At 39.6% G+C, this 26,797-nt stretch overlaps 1 protein-coding gene across 1 annotated transcript in view; it reads left to right on the top strand.

Annotated features, from left to right (window-relative positions):
* Nucleotides 1–26,797, top strand: part of LOC128660601 (succinate dehydrogenase [ubiquinone] flavoprotein subunit B, mitochondrial) — a 412,312-nt gene that overhangs the window by 98,106 nt on the left and 287,409 nt on the right. Inside the window, exons 5-6 of the mRNA XM_053714527.1 lie at nt 3,970–4,134; nt 12,428–12,576. Coding sequence (XP_053570502.1) covers nt 3,970–4,134; nt 12,428–12,576 — 314 coding nt within the window. The remainder of the gene's footprint in view (nt 1–3,969; nt 4,135–12,427; nt 12,577–26,797) is intronic.

Raw genomic sequence — 26,797 nt, 5'->3', positions numbered from 1 at the left:
TTCTAGGGTCGCTTCTAGCGGTCCTAAGACCGCGGGGCATAGCAGTAGCCCCTTATTTAGACTACATCCTGATACAGGCGTCAAACTTCCAAATTGCCAAGTCTCATACGGACGTAGTACTGGCATTTCTGAGGTCGCATGGGTGGAAAGTGAACGAGGAAAAGAGTTCTCTGTCCCCACTCACAAGAGTTTCCTTTCTAGGGACTCTGATAGATTCTGTAGAAATGAAAATTTACCTGACGGAGTCCAGGTTATCAAAGCTTCTAAATTCCTGCCGGGTTCTTCATTCCATTCCGCACCCTTCGGTGGCTCAGTGTATGGAAGTAATCGGCTTAATGGTAGCGGCAATGGACATAGTGCCGTTTGCACGCTTACATCTCAGACCGCTGCAACTATGCATGCTCAGTCAGTGGAACGGGGATTACACAGATTTGTCCCCTCAACTGAATCTGGACCAAGAGACCAGGGATTCTCTACTCTGGTGGCTATCTCGGGTCCATCTGTCCAAAGGTATGACCTTTCGCAGGCCAGATTGGACAATTGTAACAACAGATGCCAGCCTTCTAGGTTGGGGTGCAGTCTGGAACTCCCTGAAGGCTCAGGGATCGTGGACTCAGGAGGAGTCTCTCCTTCCAATAAATATTCTGGAACTAAGAGCGATATTCAATGCTCTTCAGGCTTGGCCTCAGTTAGCAACTCTGAGGTACATCAGATTTCAGTCGGACAACATCACGACTGTGGCTTACATCAACCATCAAGGGGGAACAAGAAGTTCCCAAGCGATGTTAGAAGTCTCAAAGATAATTCGCTGGGCGGAGATTCACTCCTGCCACCTATCGGCTATCCATATCCCAGGTGTAGAGAACTGGGAGGCGGATTTTCTAAGTCGACAGACTTTTCATCCGGGGGAGTGGGAACTCCATGTTTGCACAAGTGATTCATCGCTGGGGCAAACCAGAACTGGATCTCATGGCGTCTCGACAGAACGCCAAGCTTCCTTGTTACGGATCCAGGTCCAGGGACCCCAGGGCGACACTGATAGATGCTCTGGCAGCGCCCTGGTCTTTCAACCTGGCTTATGTGTTTCCACCGTTTCCTTTGCTCCCTCGACTGATTGCCAAGATCAAGCAGGAGAGAGCATCAGTGATTTTAATAGCGCCTGCGTGGCCACGCAGGACCTGGTATGCAGATCTAGTGGACATGTCATCCTTTCCACCATGGACTCTGCCTCTGAGACAGGACCTTCTACTTCAGGGTCCTTTCCACCATCCAAATCTAATTTCTCTGAGACTGACTGCATGGAGATTGAACGCTTGATTTTATCAAAGCGCGGCTTCTCCGAGTCAGTCATTAATACCTTAATACAGGCACGAAAGCCTGTCACCAGGAAAATTTACCATAAAATATGGCGTAAATATCTTTATTGGTGTGAATCCAAGGGTTACTCATGGAGTAAGGTCAGGATTCCTAGGATATTATCTTTTCTCCAAGAAGGCTTGGAAAAAGGTTTGTCAGCTAGTTCCTTAAAGGGACAGATTTCTGCTCTGTCTATTCTTTTACACAAGCGTCTGGCAGACGTTCAGGCATTTTGTCAGGCTTTAGTCAGAATCAAGCCTGTGTTTAAACCTGTTGCTCCACCATGGAGCTTAAATTTGGTTCTTAAGGTTCTTCAAGGAGTTCAGTTTGAACCTCTTCATTCCATAGATATCAAACTTTTATCTTGGAAAGTCCTTTTTTTGGTAGCTATTTCCTCGGCTTGTAGAGTCTCCGAGTTATCTGCCTTACAATGTGATTCTCCTTATCTGATTTTTCATTCTGATAAGGTAGTCCTGTGTACCAAACCTGGGTTTTTACCTAAGGTGGTATCTAACAAGAATATCAATCAAGAGATTGTTGTTCCATCCTTGTGTCCTAATCCTTCTTCGAAGAAGGAACGTCTATTACATAATCTGGACGTGGTTCGTGCTTTAAAGTTTTACTTACAAGCTACTAAAGATTTTCGTCAAACATCTTCTTTGTTTGTGGTCTACTCTGGACAGAGGAGAGGTCAAAAGGCTTCGGCAACCTCTCTTTCTTTTTGGCTAAGAAGCATAATACGCTTAGCCTATGAGACTGCTGGGCAGCAGCCTCCTGAAAGGATTACAGCTCATTCTACTAGAGCTGTGGCTTCCACTTGGGTCTTTAAAAATGAGGCGTCTGTTGAACAGATTTGCAAGGCGGCGACTTGGTCTTCGCTTCATACTTTTTCAAAATTTTACAAATTTGATACTTTTGCTTCTTCGGAGGCTATTTTTGGGAGAAAGGTTTTACAGGCAGTGGTACCTTCCGTTTAAGTACCTGCTTTGTCCCTCCCTTCATCCGTGTACTTTAGCTTTGGTATTGGTATCCCACAAGTAATGGATGATCTGTGGACTGGATACACCTTACAAGAGAAAACACAATTTATGCTTACCTGATAAATTTATTTGTCTTGTGGTGTATCCAGTGTACGGCCCGCCCTGTCATTTTAAGGCAGGTAATTTTAAATTTAAACTACAGTCACCACTGCACCCTATGGTTTCTCCTTTCTCTGCTTGTTTTCGGTCGAATGACTGGATATGGTAGTGAGGGTGGGAGCTATATAACAGCTCTGCTGTGGGTGTCCTCTTGCAACTTCCTGTTGGGAATGAGAATATCCCACAAGTAATGGATGATCCGTGGACTGGATACACCACAAGAGAAATAAATTTATCAGGTATGCATAAATTGTGTTTTTATGCAAGTAGCGTGTAAAAATCACCTTTTATATGTTGCATAGACATTGAGCCTATTTATCATATGTCTGTCGGACCTGATCCGACAGTGCGGATCAGGTCCGACAGACATCGATGAATGCGGAGAGCAATACGCTCTCCGTATTCAGCATTGCACCAGCAGCTTACAAGAGCTGTTGGTGCAACGCCTCCCCCTGCAGACTCGCGGCCAATCGGCCACCAGCAAGGGGGTGTCAATCAACCCGATCGTATTCGATCGGGTTGAATTCCGGCGATTCCTGTCCGCCTCATCAGAGCAGGCTCGCCAGAAACACGGGGCCTCAAGCTCCATTCGGAGCTTGATAGATAGGCCCCATAATCTGCAATGCCGCCCCCTGCAGATCCCGTCGCTAGCAGGGGGTGTCAATCAACCCGATCGTATTCGATCGGGTTGATTTCTGTCTGCCGCCTCAGAGCAGGCGGACAAGTTAGTCTTTAGACCGCTGCTCCATAACTTCTGTTTGGCTCGCCGGAAACACGGGGCATCAAGCTCCATACGGAGCTTGATAAATATGCCCCAATAACTCAATTGGTATTTTTGGTATAACAAAGGTTTCCAAACCTTTAAGTGATATGACCTCTTAAAAAAATCAGTGCATAAAATGAATTACTTAAAAGGAAACTGTACTGAAAATCATTCATCAACAGCAACATTTAAACAATTTTTTACCTGGAAAAAAAAGTGTAATACAAGTTGTTTAAATGTAATCTTCAAACAAATCCTGATAATGCTTATTTGACTGACCATGAGCATTTAAACCTAAGAACTAATGAGCCATATCAGCAAGTACACAACTGACACAGCTATATTAGTTTTAAGTTAAATATAAACAGCTTTTATTTCACATTCTAAGTACAGTATCCAGTTACTGCAAAGCTTATAATTGTCACGTTTACATGATAATCAGGTAACAAACACATCCACATTAGAGAGATATTTTATAACCAGTTTATGAACAATTTTAATGATGAAAGCTGTGAGTTTTTTTGATGGGCTCTAAATCTTTTTTATTACCACACAGAATATTCTCAGATAATGCCAATCTGTTATGGTACTCTGGCTAAAAACCTCTGACCTATGCATCATTAGTAATTTGACAGCATAGTTTAAGAAGTCCCTTTTAATGTAATAGTCTCTAATTATAACTGCTGGTATCTCTCTTTTTTTATGGCATAGCTGGAAAACTATGGGGTGCCTTTCAGCAGAACAGATAGTGGGAAGATCTATCAAAGAGCTTTTGCAGGGCAGAGCCTCAAGTATGGAAAAGGTGGGCAGGCTCATCGTACATGCTGTGTGGCAGACCGGACTGGACATTCAATGCTGCATACTTTATATGGGAGGGTAAGAATACATGTTAAAGGATAATCAGCTCATTACCATTATTTTTTGTAGCAGTAAGACAATTTCTGAACAGTTTAAGGGACTGTACACATAGATTAATATAAAATGTTTTATTTTATGTAGTAAAACAATTTTGTAGTATATTTTCACAATGTTTGTATGCTTCCTTTTCATGTAAATTCAAAGGGACAGTAAAGTTAAAATTAAGGTTTGTGATTCAGACAGAGCATGCAGTTTTTAAACAACTTTCCAGTTGACTTCCATTATCAAATTTGCTTTGTTCACTTGATATCCTTTGTTGAAGAGTAGGCTCAGGAGCAGTAATGCACTAGTGGTAGCTAGATTCAGCCAATGACAAGAGGCATATACTTGCAGCCACCAATCACCATTTAGCTCCCAGTGGTGCATTACAGCTCCTGAGCCTACAGAGGTATACTTTTCAACAAAGGATACCAATGAAGAAAGCAAATTTAATAACAGTTATATATTGTAAAGTTGTTTCAAATTGCATGCTGTCAGAATCATGAAAGTTTAATTTTGACTTTACTGTTCTTTTAACACTGACTATTGTGGATTTTTAAATATCAGAACTGGAAATGCACACCACAGACTTATTAAGACTAGCCCTGCTACATATAAGTTGCTAAATGGCCTCAGCATAGATGATTAGTTAAAAAATACAAATCAATACAGTTTTCACTAATATAACGACCACAGCTAGCCTTATCTACTCTAGTAACAAGACCATGTTGGCTCCTCCAAATAAGGCAAGTAGCTGGGATAAATGTAGCTATTGAAAAAACATAATTTATGCTTACCTGATAAATTCCTTTCTTCTGTAGTGTGATCAGTCCACGGGTCATCATTACTTGTGGGATATTATCTGCTCCCCTACAGGAAGTGCAAGAGGATTCACCCAGCAGAGTTGCTATATAGCTCCTCCCCTCTACGTCACCTCCAGTCATTCGACCAAGGACCAACGAGAAAGGAGAAGCCAAGGGTGTAGTGGTGACTGGAGTATAATTTAAAAAATATTTACCTGCCTTAAAAAAACAGGGCGGGCCGTGGACTGATCACACTACAGAAGAAAGGAATTTATCAGGTAAGCATAAATTATGTTTTCTTCTGTTAAGTGTGATCAGTCCACGGGTCATCATTACTTGTGGGATACCAATACCAAAGCAAAAGTACACGGATGACTGGAGGGATAGGCAGGCTCTTTATACAGAAGGAACCACTGCCTGAAGAACCTTTCTCCCAAAATAGCCTCCGAGGAAGCAAAAGTGTCAAATTTGTAAAATTTGGAAAAAGTATGAAGCGAAGACCAAGTTGCAGCCTTGCAAATCTGTTCAACAGAGGCCTCATTCTTAAAGGCCCAAGTGGAAGCCACAGCTCTAGTGGAATGAGCTGTAATTCTTTCAGGAGGCTGCTGTCCAGCAGTCTCATAAGCTAAACGAATTATGCTACGAAGCCAAAAAGAGAGAGAGGTAGCAGAAGCTTTTTGACCTCTCCTCTGACCAGAGTAAACGACAAACAGGGAAGACGTTTGTCGAAAATCTTTAGTTGCCTGTAAATAAAATTTAAGGGCACGAACTACATCCAGATTGTGCAAAAGACGTTCCTTCCTCGAAGAAGGATTTGGGCACAAGGATGGAACAACAATCTCCTGATTGATATTCCTGTTAGTGACTACCTTAGGTAAGAACCCAGGTTTAGTACGCAGAACTACCTTATCCGAGTGAAAAATCAAATAAGGAGAATCACAATGTAAGGCTGATAACTCAGAGACTCTTCGAGCCGAGGAAATAGCCATTAAAAATAGAACTTTCCAAGATAACAACTTTATAACAATGGAATGAAGGGGTTCAAACGGAACACCCTGTAAAACGTTAAGAACAAGGTTTAAACTCCATGGTGGAGCCACAGCTTTAAACACAGGTTTAATCCTGGCCAAAGCCTGACAAAAAGCCTGAACGTCTGGAACTTCTGACAGACGCTTGTGTAACAGAATGGACAGAGCTGAGATCTGTCCCTTTAAGGAACTAGCGGATAACCCCTTTTCTAAACCTTCTTGTAGAAAAGACAATATCCTAGGAATCCTAACCTTACTCCAAGAGTAACCTTTGGATTCGCACCAATATAGGTATTTACGCCATATTTTATGGTAAATCTTTCTGGTAACAGGCTTCCTAGCCTGTATTAAGGTATCAATAACTGACTCAGAAAAACCACGCTTTGATAAGATCAAGCGTTCAATTTCCAAGCAGTCAGCTTCAGAGAAGTTAGATTTTGATGTTTGAAAGGACCCTGAATCAGAAGGTCCTGTTTCAGAGGTAACGACCAAGGTGGACAGAATGACATGTCCACCAGATCTGTATACCAAGTCCTGCGTGGCCATGCAGGCGCTATTAGAATCACTGATGCTTTCTCCTGTTTGATTCTGGCAATCAATCGAGGGAGCATCGGGAAAGGTGGAAACACATAAGCCATCCTGAAGGTCCATGGTGCTGTCAAGGCATCTATCAGGACCGCTCCCGGATCCCTGGATCTGGACCCGTAGCGCGGAAGCTTGGCGTTCTGTCGAGACGCCATGAGATCTATCTCTGGTTTGCCCCAACGTCGAAGTATTTGGGCAAAGACCTCTGGATGAAGTTCCCACTCCCCCGGATGAAAAGTCTGACGACTTAAGAAATCCGCCTCCCAGTTCTCCACTCCCGGGATGTGGATTGCAGACAGGTAGCAAGAGTGAGACTCTGCCCAGCGAATTATCTTCGATACTTCCATCATTGCTAGGGAGCTTCTTGTCCCTCCCTGATGGTTGATATAAGCTACAGTCGTGATGTTGTCCGACTGGAACCTGATGAACCCCCGAGTTGTTAACTGGGGTCAAGCCAGAAGAGCATTGAGGACTGCTCTCAATTCCAGAATGTTTATTGGAAGAAGACTCTCCTCCTGATTCCATAGTCCCTGAGCCTTCAGAGAATTCCAGACAGCGCCCCAACCTAGTAGGCTGGCGTCTGTTGTTACAATTGACCAGTCTGGCCTGCTGAATGGCATTCCCCTGGCCAGATGTGGCCGATAAAGCCACCATAGAAGAGAATTTCTGGTCTCTTGATTCAGATTTAGAGTGGGGGACAAATCTGAGTAATCCCCATTCCACTGACTTAGCATGCACAGTTGCAGTGGTCTGAGATGTAGGCGTGCAAAAGGAACTATGTCCATTGCTGCTACCATTAGTCCGATTACCTCCATGCATTGAGCTACTGACGGGTGTTGAATAGAATGAAGGACACGGCATGCACTTTGAAGTTTTGTTAACCTGTCCTCTGTCAGGTAAATCTTCATTTCTACAGAATCTATCAGAGTCCCCAGGAAGGGAACTCTTGTGAGTGGAAAGAGAGAACTTTTCTTTTCGTTCACTTTCCATCCATGCGACCTTAGAAATGCCAGTACTATCTCTGTATGAGATTTGGCAGTTTGAAGGCTTGAAGCTTGTATCAGTATGTCGTCTAAGTACGGAGCTACTGAAATTCCTCGCGGTCTTAGTACCGCCAGAAGAGTGCCCAGAACCTTTGTGAAGATTCTTGGAGCCGTAGCCAGTCCGAATGGAAGAGCTACAAACTGGTAATGCCTGTCTAAAAAGGCAAACCTTAGATACCGGTAATGGCTTTTGTGAATCGGTATGTGAAGGTAAGCATCCTTTAAATCCACTGTGGTCATGTACTGACCCTTTTGGATCATGGGTAAAATTGTCCGAATAGTCTCCATTTTGAACGATGGAACTCTTAGGAATTTGTTTAGGATCTTTAAATCCAAGATTGGCCTGAAGGTTCCCTCTTTTTTGGGAACTACAAACAGATTTGAGTAAAACCCTTGTCCTTGTTCCAACCGCGGAACTGGATGGATCACTCCCATTAATAAAAGATCTTGTACGCAGCGTAGAAACGCTTCCTTCTTTGTTAGGTTTGTTGACAACCTTGACAGATGAAATCTCCCTCTTGGGGGAGAGGATTTGAAGTCCAGAAGGTATCCCTGAGATATGATCTCTAACGCCCAGGGATCCTGAACATCTCTTGCCCAAGCCTGGGCGAAGAGGGAAAGTCTGCCCCCCACTAGATCCGGTCCCGGATCGGGGGCCCTCAATTCATGCTGTCTTAGGGGCAGCAGCAGGTTTTCTGGCCTGTTTGCCCCTGTTCCAGGACTGGTTAGGTTTCCAGCCTTGTCTGTAGCGAGCAACAGCTCCTTCCTGTTTTGGTGCAGAGGAAGTTGATGCTGCTCCTGCTTTGAAATTACGAAAGGAACGAAAATTGGACTGTCTAGCCTTGGCTTTGGCCTTGTCCTGAGGCAGGGCATGACCTTTACCTCCTGTAATGTCAGCAATAATCTCTTTCAAGCCGGGCCCGAATAAGGTCTGCCCTTTGAAAGGAATATTAAGCAATTTAGATTTAGACGTAACATCAGCTGACCAGGATTTCAGCCACAGAGCTCTGCGTGCCTGAATGGCGAATCCTGAATTTTTAGCCGCAAGTTTAGTTAAATGTACTACGGCATCTGAAATAAATGAATTAGCTAACTTAAGAAATTTAAGTTTGTGTGTGATGTCATCTAGTGTGGATGATTGAAGTGTCTCTTCCAGAGACTCAAACCAAAATGCTGCTGCAGCCGTGACAGGCGCAATACATGCAAGAGGTTGCAATATAAACCCTTGTTGAACAAACATTTTCTTAAGGTAACCCTCTAATTTTTTATCCATTGGATCTGAAAAAGCACAGCTATCCTCCACTGGGATAGTGGTACGCTTAGCTAAAGTAGAAACTGCTCCCTCCACCTTAGGGACCATTTGCCATAAGTCCCGTGTGGCGGCGTCTATTGGAAACATCTTTCTGAATATAGGAGGGGGTGAGAAAGGCACACCGGGTCTATCCCACTCCTTAGTAACAATGTCAGTAAGTCTCTTAGGTATAGGAAAAACGTCAGTACTCGTCGGTACCGCAAAATATTTATCCAACCTACACATTTTCTCTGGGATTGCAACTGTGTTACAATCATTCAGAGCCGCTAATACCTCCCCTAGTAACACACGGAGGTTCTCAAGCTTAAATTTAAAATTTGAAATGTCTGAGTCCAGTTTATTTGGATCAGAACCGTCACCCACAGAATGAAGCTCTCCGTCTTCACGTTCTGCAAACTGTGACGCAGTATCAGACATGGCCCTTGCATTATCAGCGCACTCTGTTCTCACCCCAGAGTGATCACGTTTACCTCTTAGTTCTGGTAGTTTAGCCAAAACTTCAGTCATAACAGTAGCCATATCTTGTAATGTGATTTGTAATGGCCGCCCAGATGTACTCGGCGCTACAATATCACGCACCTCCTGAGCGGGAGATGCAGGTACTGACACGTGAGGCGAGTTAGTCGGCATAACTCTCCCCTCGTTGTTTGGTGAAATATGTTCAATTTGTACAGATTGACTGTTTTTTAAAGTAGCATCAATACATTTAGTACATAAATTTCTATTGGGCTCCACTTTGGCATTAACACATATAGCACAGAGATATTCCTCTGAATCAGACATGTTTAACACACTAGCAAATAAACAGCAACTTGAAAATACTTTTCAAAGTAATTTACAAATAATATGAAAACGAACTGTGCCTTTAAGAAGCACAGAAAAAAATTATAACAGTTAAAATAATTAAGTTATAGCATCAATCTTTGTCAGAATATACAGTTTTAGCAAAGGATTGTTCCCCTCAGCAATTAAACAACACAACTTTAGCAAAGGTTTAATCCCATTAGCAAAGATAACAATTTCTGAAAGCAGGAAACAAATTACAGAATAAACGTTTTTATCTCAGTCAAACTATAATTCTCACAGCTCTGCTGAGAGAAATTACCTCCCTCAAAATAAGTTTGAAGACCCCTGAGCTCTGTAGAGATGAACCGGATCATGCAGGGAATACTGACTGAAATATTTGATGCATAGTAAAAGCGCCCCTCCCCCACACACACAGCAGTGAGGGAGAACAGAAACTGACAGAAAAAACAGATTTAAGCAACTGCCAAGTGGAAAAATAGTGCCCAAACATTTATTCACTCAGTACCTCAGTAAATGAAAACGATTTTACATTCCAGCAAAAACATTAAACATAATCTCTAGTTATTAAACAGCTTTATGTCTTTCTTACAGTGTAATTCTAGAGTACCATTCTCCCAGAATACTGAAGTGTAAAGTATACATACATGACATTATATCGGTATGGCAGGATTTTCTCATCAATTCCATTGTCAGAAAATAAAAACTGCTACATACCTCTATGCAGATTCATCTGCCCGCTGTCCCCTGATCTGAAGTTTACCTCACTCCTCAGATGGCCGAGAACAGCAATATGATCTTAACTACTCCGGCTAAAATCATAGCAAAACTCTGGTAGATTCTTCCTCAAACTCTGCCAGAGAGGTAATAACACACTCCGGTGTTATTATAAAATAACAAACTTTTGATTGAAGATATAAAACTAAGTATAATCACCATAGTCCTCTCACACGACCTATCTAGTTGCTGGGTGCAAGAGAATGACTGGAGGTGACGTAGAGGGGAGGAGCTATATAGCAACTCTGCTGGGTGAATCCTCTTGCACTTCCTGTAGGGGAGCAGATAATATCCCACAAGTAATGATGACCAGTGGACTGATCACACTTAACAGAAGAAACATTTGCAGCAAACACTGTATTCAATTGTTTTTAAAATGTTTATACTTGACTGATATGTTCTATAGTAAGAGAACAGACATATGTTGTAATTAAAAAGTTTTAGTGTTCTTATACAGTGAGTTAGAAAATGGATGTAGGTTTTAGAAGATGAACTTTGAGTCATTTGTGTTAAGGAAAAAAGGTGACATGTGCAAAACACACAAAACCTGAATATTTTCAACATGTCGGGTTTAGAAAATTACCCTGAATCTTTAAAAAAAAAACAAAAAACCTTACTTGCCTACTGTGTTTATTCATATTATGGGAATTAAATTAGTTTGTGCACAAACAGTTATATTTAGAGCCAGGGTGAATTTTATTTTAATCACGCTTTAAATCACTAGTCTGTAAAACCTGATTTAAATCAGGGATTTCTACATAAACGTTTCATTTTTAGAATAATATTTTTTCAGTTATATCAGAAATTACTGATTTAGTTATATACCATTAGAAATACATAGAATTAATTATGAAATATTTGGGAAGTGAACTATCGCCAGTTTATTAGGTTAATCATTCTGTCAACTTTTCAGCTGTACTTTATTGGAAGAAGAAAAATAATCATTACCTTAATAATAACTGTTTAAATAGCTAATAACTGAAACAATAACTGTATAGGCTTCACATTCATTTTTACTGCTTGCCTCTCCCTCCTCAAACTTAGGTCCTTGTGCAGATCTATTCCATTCCAAACAAGCATCTATCTACTCATTGAGCTTCAGACAAAACATGCAGTTTTAAATGTACATCTATTATCTAATTTGCTTTGTTCTAGGCTCAGGAGCAGCACTTCACTACTGGAAACTAGCTGCTCATTGGTGGCTGTACATATATACCTCTTGTCATTTGCTCACGCATTGTATTCATCTAGCTCCCAGCAGCTGCTTCTTCAACAAAGGATACCAAGAGAATGAAGCAAATTTGAAAATAGAAGTAAATCTGAAAGTTGTTTAAAATTGCATGCTCTATCTGAATCATAAAAGAAAAAGGTTTATTTCCCAACTGTTTATGTTTATTTTATAACATTGTTGCTGTGAAGAAGAACCATGCTTTTTCTACAGGCACAAATTCACAGTTTTGAGAACTACAAAACCAAGAATATGTGATAATATCTTCTACATAGAAAAAATGCACAAAATAATCTTACAGAAACCTGTGGGAGAGCATGACATTGTGAATTGAAAAAAAACATTACACCCATGAATATACATCCTCAAGCTACATCATTTAAAACTAATCCTATTTCAGGATGAATAATTAGATAGATATTTCCTCAAAAAGCATTTTATTTAAAAAAAAAATAATCTGATTTAAATAATAAAAATCAAATAAAAAAATAAATAAATTGATTTTTATCCACACTGTTTAGAGCACACATTGGGGGATTACTGCCTCTGGTTGCTCATTGTTCATTAACTAAAGGGTATAAACAACAATTTTTATACAGTGCTTGCTTAATAGTAAATCTTTAGTCCGCATGTTATGCTGCATTTTTCCATTCATTTGCAACATTACATATTTTGATATATTTGTTTTGTAGTCTCTGAAATACGACACCAGCTACTTCATAGAATATTTTGCTTTGGACCTGTTGATGGAAAATGGTGAATGCCGGGGGGTGATTGCACTTTGCCTGGAAGATGGTTCCATACATCGTTTCAAGGCAAAGAATACAGTTCTAGCTACTGGGTAAATATGTTTGTACTGTAGATATTGCACAGTTGTATAACCAAGCTTGTTTTATGCCGATATAGCATGAAAACCATTGGTAATGCCTTTATTTTCCAGAAAAATCTGAGACTAAAGCCAGAGACAGAATTCCATGTCCCCCAACCAGATTCCTCTTTAGCTTATTCCTTTTTTCTCCATTCTCACTCGGCTAGATTACGAGTTTTGCGTTATGTGTGAAAAAGCAGCGTTATGGGTTATAACGCTGCTTTTTCACTACCGCTGCTATTACGAGTCTTGTCAAAAAAGCTGTACCGCACACTTTTTTTGGCCATAACGCAAATTAACTTACGCAATTTGCGTAAAGTCTTTTTTCAATGGGACTTTCATAGCGCCGATATTACAAGCTTTTTCTGGAAGCGGCAAGATTCGTAACGCAATCTAAAGTCAGTAGTTATCAGTTTTATGCTACAAAGCTGTAGCATAAAACTCATAACTAAAGTGTTAAAAAGTACACTAACACCCATAAACTACCTATTAACCCCTAAACCGAGGCCCTCCCGCATCGCAAACACTAAAATAAAATTATTAACCCCTAATCTGCCGCTCCCGACATCGCCACCACTATAATAATCATATTAACCCCTAAACCGCCGCACTCCCGCATTGCAAACACTAGTTAAATATTATTAACCCCTAATCTGCCGCCCCTAACATTGCTGCCACCTACCTACATTTATTAACCCCTAATCTGCCGCTCCGGACATCGCCACCACTATAGTAAACATATTAACCCCTAAACCTAACCCTAAATCTAACCCTAACACCCCCTAACTTTAATGTAATTTAAATAAATCTAAAAAAACCCTACTATTAATAACTAAATAATACCTATTTAAAACTAAATACTTACCTGTAAAATAAACCCTAAGCTAGCTACAATATTACTAATAGTTACATTGTATCTAGCTTAGGTTTTATTTTTATTTCACAGGCAAGTTTGTATTTATTTTAACTAGGTAGAAAAGTTACTAAATAGTTAACTATTTACTAGCTACCTAGCTAAAATAAATACAAATTTACCTGTGAAATAAAACCTAACCTGTCTTACACTAACACCTAACCTTACACTACAATTAAATCAATTACCTAAATTAAATACAATTACCTAAATTACAAAAAAAAACAAACACTAAATGACACAAAATGAAAAGGAAATTATCAGATATTTAAACTAATTACACCTAATCTAATAGCCCTATCAAAATAAACCCCCCCCAAATAAAAAAAAATACAAACAACCCCCAACAGTAAAACCCACCACCCACACAACCAAACCCCCAAATAAAATCCTAACTAAAAAAACCTAAGCTTCCCATTGCCCTGAAAAGGGCATTTGTATGGGCATTGCCCTTAAAAGGGCATTTATCTCTTTTTTAAGTGCCCAAACCCTAATCTAAAAATAAAACCCACCCAATAAACCCTTAAAAAGAACTAACACTAACCCCTGAAGATCCACTTACAGTTTTGAAGACCGGACATCCATCCTCAACGAAGCCGGGAGAAGTCTTCATCCAAGCGGCAAGAAGTCCTCAACGAAGCCGGGAGAAGTCTTCATCCAAGCTGGCAGAAGTGGCCCTCCAGACGGGCAGAAGTCTTCATCCAGACGGCATCTTCTATCTTCATCCGGCACGGAGCGGGTTAATCTTCAAGACATCCAGCGCGGAGCATCCTCTTTAATCAAAGTCTTCTTCTAGAATGAAGGTTCCTTTATGTTAAAATATTTTTTATTGAAAGAACATCACATGACATATTAAGGAACATAAATATTTCAGTACATCATTGGGTTATCAGATACTTAAGAAAATTGGTAAACGTTATCAAATTGTCCGTCTTCAGTGCCTTGCTTTATAAGCATCTGTGAGTTTAGATACAAGATTGTAATGTCCATACAGTGTTACATTATACATCATGATGTGACCTTGTGTCAAGTGCTATAATATAACCCCTAACCTGACGTACAGAAAAGAAGAATATCTAACAGAGATGTCTTATATGTGGCTATCAAAACAAATAACAAGTAAACAAATTGAACAATACAGAAAACAAAAAGTGATAAAGAAAAAGAACAACAATTGGTCACTTGAAAATTAATTTTGTGTGTCATTGCTAATGGATATAGCGTAAACTAATGTTATCAGTGAGGAGGAGATGTCTCCTAGGGCATTTCCGTGTTTATTCATGTTAGTTTTTCCCTAGATGAGCAAGCTGCCTCTCTATCATCCCGCGTGAGGTCGTAGAAGTCTTAGTCAACTAGTCTGCATTAACCAGTAAAACCAAATTTTATGATATGTATCTACAGTCCCTAAGATTAGTGCCGCGGTTTCGTGGAGCCGGTGAGTCATTCTAAATCTGTCCAATATCTCCTGCCATGATGGTGTCCCTTCCCTCCAGTGTCTGGCAATACATATTCTTGTGACAGTGCAAAGTATTCTAATAAAAGTGTTGATGTGATTATGGAAGTTTTGGAATGGCATATTCAAGAGCCCCTGGGACATAGTTAATGTTATCTGCTCGTCTAGTAGTGTACTAAGATAGGTAGATAAGTTTGTCCAAATCTGAGTGACTTCGCGACACTCCCACCACATATGTGCGTAAGTCCCTATTGTATTGCATCCCCTGTAGCAGTTTCTGTTCCTTACCTCTGTAAAGTGGAATGTTTTTATTGGGGTTAAATACCACCGAAAGATGGTCTTATAGCTATTTTCCCTTAAATCTGCGTTAATCAAACCTCTGCAAGAGGAGTGAAGTAGTTTGTGCCATTCCCGCACCTCCACAACAACACCCGTATCAGCCTCCCATTTGAGCATGACAGAAGACTTTTCTTCATTTATCGTGGACTGTAGTGCTATGTACAATTGTGATATGGTGTGTTTCGGCCTGGTGTTGGTACTACAGATTCTCTCCAAAGGGGTACTAATTTGGTTCTGTATGTTGGGCAAGAATTTGCCCAGAGCGGAAGTGATTTGTAAATGTAAATACCACCGAAGGGGGTCTGGAGCCAGCCGGTCCTGCGTTTGTGTGAAAGTTAGAGGTTCGTTGTGAGATGGTGTGTTTCGGCCTGGTGTTGGTACTACAGATTCTCTCCAAAGGGGTACTAATTTGGTTCTGTATGTTGGGCAAGAATTTGCCCAGAGCGGAAGTGATTTGTAAATATAAATACCACCGAAGGGGGTCTGGAGCCAGCCGATCCTGCGTTTGTGTGAAAGTTAGAGGTTTGTTATGTCGCCCACCCGGTAGAGTCCCTTATTTTCCTATTTGTCTAGTTGTTTCCTATATTCAGTCGGGATAAGATATTTGAGCCGCATCTTGAGAGAGAAATCTGGAATTCTTTTTTTCTTTTTCAGTAAGGTTTTCCAGTGCCCTACAGAGTGATTGGTAATTTGGGAATAATTGTGAGCTAAATGTTGAGGTAAAGAGGTGTCCCAAATTAGATCGTCTGGAGAACTAAAATCTCCCAGATCCGATTCCAAACCAGTCCATACTATATCTGTTTTAGTAGACCCCATCAGCGCAGTTTGGGCCAATCTAGAGGCATCGTAAAAATCTATCAGATTAGGGACTCCAATACCTCCTAGCTGTCTGTGTTTCATCAGTATCTGAAAAGAGAATCTTGAATGCCTCCTGTTATTGATGAAGTGGATAAGTTCTGATTGTAGTGTTTTCAGGTCCTTTTTTGGGACTGGGATATGTAAGGCCCTAAATAAGTATATAATTTTCGGAAGGATATTCATTTTTATTGCAGATATTCTGCCATACCATGAGAAGTTAAGAAGCTTCCATTTAGCAATATCTCTGCGGATCTCTTTATACAAGGGTAAATAATTTATTTTATAAAGTCCTGTAAACTGAGTGGAAAGGTTAACTCCCAGATATTTGATGTGTGACTTAACCCCAGAGAATGTAAAATTAATTTCAATTCATTTTTTCTTTAGCAATGCTATTGCCATAGATTCACTCTTATCCATATTTATTTGTATCCTGATATGGCAGAAAACTGACTGAGAATATCATAAAGGTTAGTAAGGGAGGTTAAGGGCTTAGTTAGTGTTAACAAGACATCATCCGCTAAAAGAGTGATCTTATAATACGTTTTTTTAATCTGGAGGCCTGTAATGTCAGGTTTCTGTCTAATACAAGCGTCTAAGGGTTCCATACAGAGTGCAAACAGCAGTGGTGAAAGCGGACACCCCTGTCTCGTGCCGTTTTTAATATTTATGAGCTTGGAGTGGTGGCCTATAGCTCTAACCGTGGCTGTGGGCTCAGAGTATATACTTTGTAAGGCTGCTATAAAGGGGCCTCTGAATCCCATCCTGTCTAAGACTGAGCACATATATGTCCAATCAATTATGTCAAACGCCTTCTCCGCATCCAGTGATAGGATCAGAGAAGACATTTTCGTCTCCGTCAAGTGGGTAATAGTCATGATTATGCGTCTAATGTTATCAGGTGCTTCTCTGCCTGCCACAAATCCAACCTGATCTGGGTGAACTATGTCTTGTAGTATAGGTTTAAGTCTATTTGCTAATATCTTGGTGAAGATCTTTAAGTCTTGGTTTATAAGAGAAATGGGTCTATAACTAGTGCACCACTTTAAATTCTTTCCTGGTTTAGGTATTACAACTATCCTTGCTCTAAGAAGGTCGGAGGGTATTGCATATCCTTGCATAATGTGATTAGAGAACTTGACTGAATAAGAAAGTAGAGAGGACTTAATTTGTAATATTCTCCCGGCAGACCGTCAGGACTTGGAACCTTACCTGGCCTCAGATCCTTAACAGCCTGTTGAACCTCAGCCACCGTTATCGCCTGATTTAAAGTATCTCTATCTGTCTTTGTCAAAGAAGGTAATTGGGCCCTCTCCAGAAATTGAGCTTATAAGGTTGTGGTCTGTGTAGACCGAGTCACCTTAGTTCCATCGTATAGGTCGCTATAGTATTCAGCAAAACAGTCAACTATCTCTTGTGGGTGTGTTGTTGTAGTGCCGTCTTGTTTCTGAATTTGAGATATAGCCGCTAGTCTTAGTTTGTCGCAAATTCTATTTGCCATATATCTATCTGGCTTATTAGGATATATATAGTAATTAGCTTTAAGTCGAAACGCTGCCTTCACGCTTGGTCATTAAGGATGTTAGCTAATGTTGTGCGTTTATCTTGTAGCTGTTTAAAAGTGGTCTTAGATTGTGTGAGTCTGTTGTTTTTCAAGTGTACTAATTTCACTTTGAAGTTCTAATCTTTGAGAGTTTAACTTTTTAACCAAAGCGGATTTCTCTTTTATGAGCAATCCCCTTAAAAAGGTTTTGTGGGCTGCCCATGTCGAAATAGGATTCTCCGTCGTCCCTGTGTTAATGTCCCAATATTCCTACATTTGTCGTGTGATAGCACTTAGAACTAAAGGGTCTTTTAGACAAAAGGGGTCAAATGTCCATGAACTAGTCCTGTTGGGTTTCTGCAGGTTGCCCAATTTAATTTGTGTTATTGAATGGTCCAACCACACACAGGAGTGGATAGTAGCTGAGGCTAGGGCAGGTTGTAAGATTTGGCTAATAAATATATAATCTAGCTTTGTGTATGTTTTGTGTGCCGCTGAATAATATGTGGTGTCTGCAGTATTTCCGTATAAGGTTACCCAAGAATCAATTAAGGCATGTGTGCTTAGATTATCTAGTATCACCTTAGTCATTTTATATTGTCTGTTTTGTTTGTTGGTTAACAATTGGAGGCGTTTTCTAGATTGTAATGCGAGATCCACATTAAAGTCTCCGGCTAGTATTATCCTTGTCTGAGCTATTTGCTTGAAGAAGGTATCTTGTCTATCATTAGGGGCGTATATGTTGCAAAATATAATGTCTGTATCTTGTATCTGGCCTCTAACTATTAAGAATCTGCCTTCTTTGTCTTTGATGGTTTTTGTATGGATAAAGGGTATAGAGGAGTGTATGAGTATTGAAACCCCTCTTTTTTTTGAGTCAATTGTAGCATGGTAGTGGTATGGGAAGTCTCTAGTCCAGTATCTGGGTATCTGTGAGTTTAAAAAATGTGTTTCCTGGTGGAAAATCACATTAGCTTTTAGAGACTTATATTGTATAATTGCTGTTCTGCCCTCTGACATTGTGTGAGATCAAATTAATGACCCAAGGAATGAGTGGTCCCCATCTCGGCCATGTTCAACCGAACCGAAGTATATAAATAAAGAGGGGATTTCAGTGTAATTCTCAGTTCTCCTCCTCTGGTTGAATGACACATCATAGAAGTAGGAGTGCAGATAGAAATTCAGTGACCTCATGAACATAATAACTTTGCAGCATGAATAAATCCATACTGGATAAACTATAATAAATAAAACAGTAATACAATACAAAAAAAAAGAAAATTTGAGTTAAAAAAAAGTAACTTATAACTATTAACTATTGGTGTTGGTAAAATACACATTGGGTTGGGTGTGCATAACAATAATCTTGCTATAGATATATTCTTTATTGAAAGTGTGTGAGGGTATGTATGAGGATTACCCTGGGTAGACCCCCGAATACAGAATAACAACGGTTACATACATATTTAACTATATATAGGTCTACAACATAGCTGAGGATTTGGCTATCCTCCACCAATTATGTCCTTAGTGATTCACAGTAAAGACAGAACAACCTCCATAACAGTACATGTAGAAAAAGATATACTCATCTTTAGGTCGTCTCCGTCATAAGAATGTCACATAGGTGAGGTCCTTCTCCACCAAGGTTTTCCCCTGACTTTTTTTCCCAGCAGATGCTCATGTTTTCTGCTTTTTCTTTGGAATTTTCAACCATTTTCCTGTAGACGATGATCCTTGCTGCGAGGAGTTATGAGGTGTTATGTTTTCCTGAGGTAGAGTTGGTAGCTCCGGACAGTCCAATTTTAGTTATTTACATATCTCTGGGATTTCTGATGGATTACTAAATGAGATTGTTCTGCCTTCGTGTTGGATATGCAGTGCAAACGGGAATCCCCATCTATAGGGAATCTGATTCTTGCGCAGCAGTTGTGTAAGAGGGCGTAGTGCACTGTGTCTCTGTAATGTTCTCAAGCAAATGTCCTGATAAAACTGGATGACTGATCCCTTGAATTTAAAAGTAGGGTTCTTCCTTGCTGCCGCCATTATCTCTTCCTTTTCCTGAAAGCGAAACATTTTTACTATTATGTCACTGGGGGATCTCCTTTCTTTGGCCTTGCCCTGAGGGCTCTGTGTGCTCTTTCAATCTGGAACCTGCCATCATCTTTGTCTTCTGTAACAGTCTGAAACAGTTCAAGGAGGAAGTCTGATAGTTCTGGTGAAGTCACCGCTTCAGGGACCCCTTTTAGCCTTATGTTACATCGCCGATCTCTATTCTCCAAATCCTCCATTTTGTTATAGATGTCATCTATTTCTTGTTGTTGGGAGGAGACCTGTTGGTGTAAAGTGGTTATGTCCTCTGTGATAGTGTCTTCTTTTTCTTCTAGCGATTCAACTCTTGTTCCTAGTTCTAGGATATCTCTTGTTTAATGTCAGTCAAGCTATTGGTGACAGTATTTTGTAGTGTATCCATTTTCTCCAGCATTTTGTCAAAGATGTTGGTGATGTCTTGCTTAGATACTAGATTCTGGAGGTCTGCTTTTGTAGCGGGGTTGTATCCATAGTATTAACTTGGGATTCTGAATCCAAATCTAATTCTTCCTCAAGTGAGGAGGCCTCTCTTTCTGGAGTTTTTCCTCCTTTAGCAGGTTTAAAAAAGGGGTGCTGTGTAACAGATTTAGATGTTGAAGCTGGTTTATTTTGCTTTCTGATAGACATTTTTCACGGTTAAAGTAGTAGGTAATATCAGAACACCTAAGACTACGTAAAACCACAGCTTGTAGGATCCGGTATGTTAAAAGAGAAAATAAGAATTAACCCTGCTGGGTATGTAGCGATGTGCTGCCGCTCTCTAACTGCTATCTGCTGTCCACGTGGGTTTTGTAAGTAACTTAGAGGTTTAAGGAGATGAAAACTATGCCTATAACAGTGCAATTATATCCCTATTCAGTAGCAAGCAGTCTGGGTATAAAAGTATACCTTTGTTGACTCAGGTGTGCATTTCTATTCCTTTGCAGCCATGTGTTTTGCTGAATACAGTAGCATTTCTTTTGGGGTATAGGGCTTTATTGCTTTGTCGTTATATAAAAAAAATCCCTGCTCCACACTATGTATCTGCTTGTTGGAATATTAATATATTTTCCCCCATCTGCTCTTAATCACCATTTCAGGGTATGGGGATTAATTAACTTAGGCACCGAGCGCAGAGATCATGAGAAATGTGGTTATCATGTTTGAGAATGCTTTGCTTACATGTGGAGATATGTGGCAGCTTAAAACGGTGCGTGTCTGCCTCTTCTTGCACCATCGTTGGCGGCAGTGTGTGACACAGAGGGCCGATTGCTTCCCAGCTTACCGGAGATAGTTGCGCAAATCGAGTAGCAGTCCCAGGGTTCTGCCGCTCTTCTCAAGTCTTTGTTCTGTGTGTCTCTCCTCGGAGCACAGTGAGGTGCTGCAAAGATGGCGGATCCGTCGTCACATAAGTTGCGTGTGTGGATTTAGGCCTGACCCTCCGTCTCCATACCTCCTTATCCCAAGCAGACCAGGATTGCCACTAGTGGACCCAGGAAGATCCCCTTAGATGATTAAGCTCATTCAAGGCATCGTATAGCCATGCAAAAACACTTTCATTTCCCTTTATGCACGGAGCTCTGTGATTAAGCTGCCATCACCGTGCTCCCCCAGGCTCCGCCTCATGAAGGTTCCTTTAAGTGACATCATCCAAGATGGCGTCCCTTGAATTTCCGATTGGCTGATAGAATTCTATCAGCCAATCGGAATTAAAGGTTAAAAAATCCTATTGGCTGATGCAATCAGCCAATAGGATTGAGCTTGCATTCTATTGGCTAACTCTGGTTAGGTTTATTTTACAGGTAAATTTGTATTTATTTTAGCTAGGTAGTTAGTAAATAGTTAATAACTATTTACTAACTAGTCTACCAAGTTAAAATAAATACAAATAAACCCTAAGCTAGATACAATGTAACTATTAGTTATATTGTAGCTAGCTTAGGGTTTATTTTACAGGTAAGTATTTAGTTTTAAATAGGAATTATTTAGGTAATGAGAGTAGGTTTTATTTAGATTTATTTTAATTTTATTTAAGTTAGGGGGTGTTAGGGTTAGACTTAGGTTTAGGGGTTAATACATTTAGTATAGTGGCGGCGACGTTGGGGGCGGCAGATTAGGGGTTAATAAATGTAGGTAGGTGGCGGCGATGTTAGGGGCGGCAGATTAAGGGTTAATAATATTTAACTAGTGTTTGTGATGCGGGAGTGCGGCGGTTTAGGGGTTAATATGTTTATTATAGTGGCGGCGATGTCCGGAGCGGCAGATTAGGGGTTAATACGTATAATGTAGGTGTCGGCGATGTCGGGGGCGGCAGATTAGGGGTTAATAAGTGTAAGATTAGGGGTGTTTAGACTCAGGGTTCATGTTAGGGTGTTAGGTGTAAACATAAATTTAGTTTCCCCATAGGAATCAATGGGGCTGCGTTACGGATCTTTACGCTGCTTTTTTGCAGGTGTTAGACTTTTTCTCAGCTGGCTCTCCCCATTGATGTCTATGGGGAAATTGTGCACAAGCACGTAAAACCAGCTCACCGCGGCATTCAGCAGCGCTGGTATTGGAGTGCGGTATGGAGCTCAATTTTGCTCTACGCTCACTTTTTGCCTGATAACGCTGGGTTTTTATAAACCTGTAATACCAGCGCTGTAGGGAAGTGAGCGCGGTGACAATAACGTGCAAGTTAGCACCACACCACTCATAACGCAAAACTCGTAATCTAGCCGACTGTTAGTTATGTTGTCTATAAAGGGACATTAGCTCAATATTTAATCTCCCTGTGAAATGTTTAAGCAAGTTAAATAAAACATTTGCTGTAAAATACCTTTCAAAAATGTGTTTGATCTCATCCCTCCAGAAAGGTTAGTGAGCTTTCAACATACTAAAGTATGATGAAACGAACTGACCCTAAAACATTCTACACAGTGGTTAGCTATTCAGCCCACACGTTGAAACCTAGGGTTTCCCCTTATTTATACTAGTGAGGAAAGTTAAATAGTGTAAACATGGGTGTTTGGTATATGGGATTGTTAAAGTATACTATCTAACAGGGTTAACACACAACACTATTTGAACACTATCCTATTGCCTGTTTGTGTCTGTCCCTAATTGTTTTTTTGCAAAAGAAATAGATAAGAGGAAATCCATAGTTTCAACATGGCGGCACCCATTACTTTATAAAAACTCAAAAGCCCAAAATTTACAGAGCTAAAATAAAGGAAAAGAGGAGAAAATAAATAATTTACTACACATAATTAAACATTTAATATTACAATCTAAAACTGTTTAATATCCCTTTTAGGGCAGTTATATATAACCTGTAATTCCACATACAAGTTGCATTAACATACAGTACAGTGCCACGTACAGACATTACACCTCAAAGCATTTACAGCCAGTGATCACAGAATGCCCATTGCTTAAGGGCCCTGCTTGACAACTCTCGAGACTTCACCCTGTATAACTGCCCATAAGCTACGTCTTTGGAAAACGTAATTAAAAAAACAATGGACATAAAACAATTTGAAATTAATATATAATAAAGTCTGGAACTAAATAATAGTAGTATCTAATATCTAACGGTAGCAGTAAAAAATTTAGATTTTTTTTTTGTCCTTGCTGATGTTAATATACTCTGTGGTATATAAAGAAAACTAGTTTAACTATGAGGAAAATTAATATTTAGATTGAAATGCCTGTTAGAATGTGAATCAAGGCATTGTATTCAAGGAGCATATGGAGAGGAGAAGGATGATGAGCACTGCCTTGTCTTTCTGCCGCTCACCCTTTCAACTCACCCTTTCTTCACCATTGCCTACATTTTTCTCTATACCAAACTCCAGACATAAAGAAACGAGAAATATGGAGATTTCAATAAGTTGATTATTTATTTTACAAAGAACTAGCAATTGAAATTGTATTTCTGTCTTTGTCCAGGAATGATAAACTAAGAAAGCCGAAAGACGGAGGAAGGAAATGCGTATACAGAATCAGAAACTGCAAACTGGCTGGGCTCAGATTAATCTTTGGGGATTATATCTTTTGCAGTGTATGCTTTAGAGGATACGAACAGAGTTTGACTCTGAGATAGAAATCTGTAGGTCCCTTTTTATATAAAAAAAAATGTGCATTTTAAAGGGACATTAAACCCCAAAACTTTCTTTCATGGTTTAGAAATAGCGTGCAATTTTAAACAACTTTCTAATTTACTTCTATTATCTAACTTGCTTCATTCTCTTAATATTCTTTGCTGAAAATCATATCTAGATAGGCTCAGTAGCTGCTGATTGGTCGCTGCACATAGATGCCTTGTGTGATTTGTTCACCAATGTGCATTTCTATTTATTCAACAAAGGCTATATAAAGAATGAAGCAAATTAGATAATAGAAGTACATTTGAATGTTGTTTAAAGTCTTGCCAGAATTAAACCTAGATGGCCTTTTAAATGAGGTTAAATAGAAAAACAAAAATTGGAGAGGGCACTACAAGCTGTCGGGTAAAAAGGATTTTCAAATATTACACAATCTTTCCCCTTGTCGTAGTCTCCTAATCAAAATGCCATTGATTATGTATTTGTATTACACTTACACAATTCTAGAACTACTTTGGATTCACTTTTTAGTGTAATCTTTTTATTTTCTAATAATACTTCAGTCTCTTAATAAGAGATCAAGCAGACAAAATTGTACATAAAAACTTTATTTATATAAATTTAAAGACTCATAACCTTCCTTCCACCTCTACCAATAGGTGGCACTCGTGCTAAACTGCTACAATGTATCCGAGGGTTGCTAATCCTCACAGAGTTAAAACACTTTGATTATATTTGCTTACTCAATCTATTCGTGGCCATTCATAACCATTTATACCAATCCAACAAATTCCTAAAATACTTCTAAAACAATTCTTAAAATAATATATCGACCTTGGGCAAAATGACTCAAACTCTATAAAAAACTAAAACTAAAAATTGAAATTGGAATGCATTCAAAATTGTAACAATAAGTCCCACACGAAAAAATAAAATGTATTCCTTTAAGCTGTGGCTGCCTTTTCAATTGTGTGCTTATGTTGAAATGTACAGTAGTACATAACTGTTCTTTAATAACACAGTTGAGGATTCTTTGTGTTAATGGCCAACAATCTCCTTTAAGTGTAATCCTTAAAAAGTTATACCCCTCTTATTTTTAGGTTTGTTCCACAATATCAATACGTTTTTTCGTTCAATATATACTGGGAGGCTTTCTTACCTCTTTCCTTTTATGTCTGGGGTTGTGTGTCTAACCTTATGTTTTGACGTCTTTACTCTGTATGGCTGTAGAAAGCCGATATCCTCCGAAGACCTCCACGCTGCTGTTATTCGTGTGTCAACACTCTGTGTCAACACCTGAGTATACTTGCGCAAGTATTTCTAAATTTCTCCTCCGACCGGTCTCCTGCTTTTGGGCGGTTCTTGCTCTGCACTTGAGTACTTCGTACGCAGAGTTAGTTGCTGTTAACTTTTCTGCCTCTTGTCAAGTCCTCAGTCACAGAGGATTTCCAGCGTCTGTTACAGATTCTTGTTCCTTACAATGTCTCTCACTTTCACAGTTCTACGCGTTTCACCCTTCTGTAGGGCTGTCAAGATACTGTGTGTTAGTTAGACTCTCTTTTAAATCCCCCCTCTCTCTGCTGATTGGTCACTTTGTTATTACACTACCTCCTCAGTATTTAAAGGGAAACATCCCCAATGCGGATCTCAATTTTTTTTCTTCCTATTTTTATTGTTAAATTTCTTCATTAGAAGATTTCTGTATTAATGAAGAAATGGAGACAGCCACAGCTTAAAGGAATACATTTTATTTTTTCGTGTGGGACTTATTGTTACAATTCCGAATGCATTCCAATTTCAATTTTTATTTTTAGTTTTTTATAGAGTTTGAGTCATTTTGCCCAAGGTCGATATTATATTATTTTAAGAATTGTTTTAGAAGTATTTTAGGAATTTGTTGGATTGGTATGAATGGTTATGCCACGAATAGATTGAGTAAGCAAATATAATCAAAGTGTTTTAACTCTGTGAGGATTAACAACCCTCGGATACATTGTAGCAGTTTAGCACGAGTGCCACCTATTGGTAGAGGTGGAAGGAAGGTTATGAGTCTTTAAATTTATATAAATAAAGTTTTTATGTACAATTTTGTCTGCTTGATCTCTTATTAAGAGACTGAAGTATTATTATAAAATAAAAAGATTACACTAAAAAGTGAATCCAAAGTAGTTCTAGAATTGTGTAAGACAAATAAATAATCAATGGCATTTTGATTAGGAGACCACGACAAGGGGAAAGATTGTGTAAGATTTGAAAATCCTTTTAAATGAGGTTCACATGAAGTGAAGGTGATATAAAGGAGCCACTCTCCCCGTTTAACCTAGAAGGACAAGTAACCTCTTTTTATAAATGGCAGACCCTGTTCTTTAATATTGTATACAGTGATCGCATGCCCCAGAAACAAATAGGTAGATTAATATAAATGTAGAGGGGACAATTATTCGGCCCCCCTCTGATTTCCTAAGCAGACTCCTCATTTGGAAAAGAGTAGTACCCTCTTTTCAAGGCTGGATTGGCCTACCAGGAGATTTCCCGATGGGCTGCAGCAGCTAGGGCTGGAAAGCTACAATTTAAAGGGGTGGTTAATAGATGCAACTGGGTTGTAGGGTGCCTTTATATCAACAGCCTGGGACTTTTGTTTAATACAAACTAATATCATTTAATTCTAAAAAAAAATATTTTGAGAAAAAATGGAGCATGTGCATTTTACTGACTCAACCAAAAATAGGGCTGGTCTCCAAATTTTCCAGGGCTGCTTTTTATTCCCAGTCCTGCCCTACCTCTTTTGACAGATAGGTCACATCTTCCTCTACTTTGCAGGAGATTACCTGCCTCACTGGAAACCTTGGTAGAGGAGTGGTAAGGAGATCAGCCAGGCCGTTTGGAGCTAAAAGTTACAATAAATCACACATTTATTAAATACAAAAAGAAAATTT

This window comes from Bombina bombina, chromosome 5 (genome assembly GCF_027579735.1).
Source record: "Bombina bombina isolate aBomBom1 chromosome 5, aBomBom1.pri, whole genome shotgun sequence".
Classification (NCBI taxonomy): domain Eukaryota; kingdom Metazoa; phylum Chordata; class Amphibia; order Anura; family Bombinatoridae; genus Bombina; species Bombina bombina.
This window is presented reverse-complemented; position numbering and strand designations above follow the sequence as displayed.